This window comes from Cottoperca gobio, chromosome 10, assembly GCF_900634415.1.
Source record: "Cottoperca gobio chromosome 10, fCotGob3.1, whole genome shotgun sequence".
NCBI classification, from domain to species: Eukaryota; Metazoa; Chordata; class Actinopteri; order Perciformes; family Bovichtidae; genus Cottoperca; species Cottoperca gobio.
Genome location: NC_041364.1, coordinates 16,611,176 through 16,617,475, shown reverse-complemented (window position 1 = coordinate 16,617,475; position 6,300 = coordinate 16,611,176). Strand labels below are relative to the sequence as shown.

The 6,300-nt window shown below is 41.9% G+C and overlaps 1 protein-coding gene across 5 annotated transcripts in view; it reads right to left on the bottom strand.

The window, feature by feature from the left end:
• unc5a (unc-5 netrin receptor A) overlaps positions 1-6,300 on the bottom strand; it is a 129,762-nt gene that overhangs the window by 18,288 nt on the left and 105,174 nt on the right. For 3 of the 5 annotated variants that reach the window (XM_029441078.1, XM_029441073.1, XM_029441074.1), the window contains 4 exons: positions 6,064-6,294; positions 4,991-5,290; positions 654-741; positions 11-179 (listed from right to left, as the gene is read on the bottom strand). In XM_029441078.1, the coding sequence (XP_029296938.1) occupies positions 11-179; positions 654-741; positions 4,991-5,290; positions 6,064-6,294 (788 nt within the window). The remainder of the gene's footprint in view (positions 1-10; positions 180-653; positions 742-4,990; positions 5,291-6,063; positions 6,295-6,300) is intronic. The other 2 variants (XM_029441075.1, XM_029441077.1) reach the window with 1 other exon arrangement.

The window sequence follows — 6,300 nt, the reverse complement described above, 5'->3', positions numbered from 1 at the left end:
GGCGTCTCACCTCCCAAGTGCCCTCATAGTTTTGCTTCTTGAGACGGACGGCCCAGTTATCGAGGCATGCGTCAGAGCAGTGGTCCATGCTGAGGATAACTGGCCGGCTCAGGACCACCCCAGGAGGGCCACAACTCACAACGGGGCTGAGCAGGGTCTGGCAGCCGGCCAGGGGTAACCTACACCAGGGAGAGAAGAGGGAGAGAGAGGGGAATTACTCCCGATGAATTGCTTTTACTCATCGAATTATTAGTGAGAATGTACTGTTCTCTTGTAAGCAGGATATGACACTGTCCTCCACCTCTGCAAATTATCTAGCAGCAGAGCACATAATGAAAGCCTGCTGGACTCGCTGACTAGCTGGACCTAGTTGTTATGACTGAATAATAATATAACACTATCACAGCATGCTACAATGACTGTGCCTTCGGAGACTGAATGCAGCACGCTAGATAAACAGTGTTTTCCAAACAATTCATTAAACTTAAATAGTGCACACCCAGGTAAAAGGCAACGTTATTTATTTACATCCCTCCTCCACAGTGCTGGCACAGACTCTTAAGCCTTTCCTAATGGAACAGTAGAGCATCACAACAAACAGCCTAGTGGCATCCAGGGAAGACTGCCAGTTAGGCAGTGTTAAAGAGACCCACCTTAAATCTTCCTTCCTCTGAACAGTGAGATAAATCTCATAGATCTTTCCTCTTGGGATGGCCTCGGGAGGAATGAGCAGACTGATTCCTAATGCAAATAACAACAAAGGGAGAGAGTGGGGATAAGGAAGAGAGGGACAGGCTCATTTGTTCTGACTGAACAACACTTTTTGTCATCTCACAAAAGGAAGCGAGCCCACTCGACAAAACTGTATGGCTACAAAAAAAAACACAAATCTATTCTGAAGGTCAGAGTCAGCCTCAGTCAGGTACAGTAGATGCAAATCTCTGCACCGGTAGCCGAGGCGGCACGCGTCCCCACGGTCAACAATTAGCTGAGACAAAAGCACACACTGCACCGCAGTTTAAATGTCCTCAGTCTGCCACCAAGTAGATAATTGAGACCATGGAACAGACTCCTCAAGGAAGATTACACTTTCCCAGGAGAGTGTGGGAATGCACCTTGGAGAATAGAGAGAGCAATTGAGGTAGTTGGAGTGTTGTGGCATTAGTGTTGTGATTTACATGCCAAAATCATCCACTTAGAGTCCTATTTAAAATGTGGTACAAACAGTGACGATGTGACACAATCTCTGAATTGTAAACTGGGTCTGTTTACCATAAAAACATCTGCTTCGAATAATACAAAAGGTGCCTGAATGCTCACAGCCTTGTCTAAATATATAAACTGCCTTCCGTGTGCCCGCCCTGAAACTGTGCTTAATGACAGCATCGCTGCTCTGAGTGAATGCAAGTGTTGTTTTTATGTTTTCTGTGTCCCAATGAGAAGATGGCTGCCAATGCGTGGTATAGTCTACATGGCTTTGAGTCAATCCAAGCATAAGAGAGAGAGAGAGAGAGAGAGAGAGAGAGAGAGAGAGAGAGAGAGAGAGAGAGAGAGAGAGCGAGAGAGAGAGAGAGAGAGAGAGAGACAGAGACAGAGACAGAGATAGATAAATGAGAGAGAGATAAAAGAGAGAGATAGAGAGAGAAAAGAGAGAGATAAAAGAGAGAGATAGAGAGAGATAAATGAGAGAGAGAGAAAGAGAGAGATAGAGAGAGATAATGAGAGAGAGAGAGAAAGAGAGAGATAGAGAGAGAAAAGAGAGAGAGAAAAGAGAGATAGAGATAAGAGAGAGAGAGAGAGAGAGAAAGAGAGAGATAGATAAAGAGAGAGATAGAGAGAGATAATGATAGATAGAATAAGAGAGATAAGAGAGAGATAAGAGAGAGATAAATGAGAGAGATAAAAGAGAGAGATAAATGAGAAAGAGAGATAAGATAGATAGATAGATAGAGAGATAGAGAGAGATAAAAGAGAGATAAATGAGAAAGAGAGAGATAAAAGAGAGCGATAGAGAGAGAGAGAGAGAGATAGAGAGAGATAGAGATAGAGATAGAGAGAGTATAAAAGACCTTCCTTTTCTCCCAAAAGATACTGGCTTACTGGCACCGTCATCAGCTAATCTGGACAGCCTACAATGAGCCAAGTGAAAACACTGTTTTCCAGTATAATTATATAAACTCTGTACTCAGCTAATGTGAAGAGGGGACGCAACACAGTGGACTAATGATGGTGGGCTTTTTATATCAGACTAATCTTTAATGGACTCTCTCCATTCCTCTGTCCATGCACGTGGCACACAACTGACATCTTTGGACATTGGCTACAAATTCAACCAGCTTTGTCATAGCGAGGGGCCTAATTGGAATAATTTGTTCAAGGTTTTATTCCAGGAATCTTTCATAACCCAGTGCATTTGGTGCACACTCTTTATTTTAGGTTAGTCAGCACTGAACATTTGAACTATTCATGCTGTGCAGTGTAGATGTAGGTTATTGACAAACATTTTTACCCATGTTTAGAAACTAAAAAGCCCTCGCTCTTTAGTATATCTTATCAAAAATAGGAAAACCTTTCACATACAATCCCACTTAATCACCAAGCTAAACAAGCCCTTCATGCAGTTCTTGGTGTCTAATCGTTTTCTTTATAACAGTTATAAACTCATTTGTATCACAGTGAGAAATACAGCCTGAGCACTAAGCTGTTTTGTGTAAAGCGCTGAAACACTTTTATGCGTGTTATCCCGCTACAAACCTATTAGGAAACCCACATGCACAAGATTTAAAGGCTGAGCGGTCTAGGTCGGTTTCAACGAGACAGTAAGACGTTTATGGGACTCAGCTGTTACTGATAAACAATCCTTGTTAATGTCCAGTCATCATTGTGTCTCATTAATGCAGGTGTAAGAAACTTTCTGTAAAGCTTTTTGTAAACGGAAAAGCAAAGACAATGTATGAAATGTGCAATGTAAATAAAAACTGAATTGTTCCCACTGTATTCCTACATTTAGATGTTACATTGTTTAGATACAACTTTTCTTGTTTGTTTGAGGTGTGCAAACGGATCACTGAAATCTACCCGTCCTTACACAACACAGACTTACAATGCTGTGTCTACTGGAACAATACCCGGGTGCTTTCACTTTATAGCTTCGGTGTCAGATTTGCTTTTTTACTCATTGCTTTCTCATTTTACAAGTTTTCATAAATCACACTTACAAATTACAGATGGAAGCAGCAAACTGGTCCGGACCTCGAAAAAAAAAGAAATGATGCATCGTTGCCTTCTAGTCCTGTTCACACCGACTTATTAGGAATGAACCAAGACCAAGCATGAACATAAAGACTCATGGACTGGCAGGTGAGTCATTGATTGGACAGTTTTGATCACTGTCATCCAGCATCATCAGTGCTACAAGGACTGACACCAATTACTGCTGCACTACTGCACCTTATGTGTTTTTGGTCTTCTCACAAAGAGCAAAATAAATCATTGTGTGGATTATTATTTGAAATTTTAACTAGACATCATGTATCATAAGATGAAAGAGGACCAAATAGAGTCTTGTCTTGATAATAGATGATTACAGCATGATTTCAAAAGCTGAACTACTGCTATTAATCAATCTGTTAAAAAGATATCTCATATTTCATTTGGCCCATATTTATACAGACACAAGACCATTTGGTAACCTTCTCAAAAAAAATGTCATTTAAAGTCATAGGATATAATTATAAGCTGTTATTGATACATTCTCCTTGCTCATGTCCAGGCATTGTGTCATTAATGCAAGTTTAATAACGTTTCTGTAAACATTATTTTTTAATGTAAAAGCAATGACAATGTATGAAATGTTCAATGCAAATCAAAACAAACTAGTTCCCACTGCAATCAGAACATCCTACAGAGGATTACTGAGATCTAGCTGTCCTTACACAACACAGACTTACAATGCTGGTTTTCATACATTGCCTTCTCATCTTACAGTTTTTATAACTCACATTTACAAAGTGCAGTTGGAAGCAGCATACAATCATTTACTGTTGCCTTACATTAAGACATAAAGACTCATGGACTGGCAGGCAAGACATTGATTGAACAGTTTTGAGGACCGTCATCCAGCATCATCCGCGTTACAAGGACTGACACCAATACCTGCTGCACTTTACTGCACCGTATGTGTATTTGTGGTCTTCTCTAGTGTGGAAAAGAGCTCTCAAAAAGGAAATGATCAGTATTATTATTTGAAATTGCAACTCGACATCACATATCATAAGATGAAACAGGACCAAAAAGAGTCTTGTCTTGATAATAGATGTGTGATTGTAGCATGATTTAAAAAGCTGAGCGACTGCTATTAAACAAAGTGATCCATGTATAGCCCAAATTTATACAACCATCACATAAAATGTCATAAAGTCACAGTATAGTATGTTATGAAAAATGTCATAGTACAGTAATAAAAAGTCATAGTATAGTATGTCATAAAAATTATGCATTTTAGTAGTTCCTCATTAATAATAAAGGAAGCGTAGAGACCACACACTTACTAGCACTGTCATATTACAGTAGAAAATGCCTCTTTTTGTCCTGTTTGTCACAGTTTTGTCTATTTATGATATAAAAGTGTGAGTGTGAGTCTCAACTGATAACGCTCATACATTATTATTTCGTTGTGAACTCTTTGTAATCCCTTGAGGAGCCACATACTACACATAAAGGTGCAGTAATGTGCTGCATACTTTCTCATTTGATTTCCCCACAAGGGCCCATTATAATGCAGGATGACATCACCAAAACTGCCTGATGAATGAATTACCCGTCAGTCCATATGATTTTATGTTTACATGTTTGTTTATAAAGATTCAGTGAGAACAAAGTGAACAAAAACTAAAAAGGGAACCATGTATATTTTTCTTAATCCAAACAAATTGAACTAGATGTGTGAGAGAACCTTAGAGACCTATATGAACCTAAACGAATAACCCACCTGTGCTGGGGATCGTCAGCCTCCCTCCCAGGAAGTTGAAGGTACCGTAGGAAGTGTTAGCTACATCGCGGGGCAGCGTTTTAAAGTAGGTCTGATTGGACAGCCTGCTCACAAACTCAGCAGGGTCTGATTTCAGCTTGCCGTTGTGCAGAGTGTGCGAGCCGTTGGGTAGCGGGTCCAGCAGAGGCCCGTTGGTCATTGAAAACTTCCCAGTGGCATCGTGGCGAGAGCGTAGGGTGCCTTGGTAACTGGTGGTGGTAGTGGTTAGATCAGGCTGGATGGTGAGCAAATGGGAATTCTCTGTTTAAATAATTAAAAAGAAAACAGACAAAAGCAAATGTGTGAAACTCCATGAGTGACAAGCGAGCGGGGGTTCGTACATCACAGAGACAGACCTCACACTCTCCAAAGCTGTCGCATCACAAAACAAAAAGTGGAAAAAAAACACGGGAAAGACACATGGTGTGGAAAACAGAAGACTCACACGCACACGCTCTTGACAACACAAACAAATATTCAACCGAAAGCCAGTCAATTCACATCCCTCTCTCTCTCTCTCTCTCCATCTATCTCTGTCTGTCTGTTTAGCAACCACACAATCAATTCCAAACAGAACTCAGATACAGCTTAGCACCCAGACTGAATAAAGGCTTTTTTCACAGTGAATCACAGGCACTGCAACTCAGTTCCCCATCTCCATCCAACTCAGACAGTTGTATTTCTATTACTCGCTGGTAAACCTCAAAGGCTCCACACAGGCAGTAAACAGAGTGGGTACATTTTCTGACAATGAGGTGGGGGCAAAACATAATGTGTCATGCAGGCAAATAAACAGCTCCACACACACACACACACACACACACACACACACACACACACACACACACACACACACACACACACACACCTTGCTTAAGACTAAATAACACTTTAAACACATTCACATCACCTCCACAACCTCAAACAAACATAGGATCAGTGGTACATGTAGATGGGCGCCGCACGGTCACGGTGGGCAGACGGACAAACCGATGGACGCACAGAGGAGGGTAAAACAAAGAACAGTGTCCTACTGCTGTGGGGGGGAGGCCTGCGTGGCCGCGGTGCCCACACACCTGGCTTGCTGGGCTTGATGCCCATGGGCTGGAAGCCAGTGGTGAGGATGGAGGAGTCCGCCACGTCGGAGTCCAGGTCCTCCTTCTTGCGCCGGTACACCAGGACCACTACGATGAGCAGCAGAGTCAGACACAGAGCCACCGCCACCATGCCCACGTAGAGCGCCACGTCCTCGGCCCCGCTCACAGCTGCAA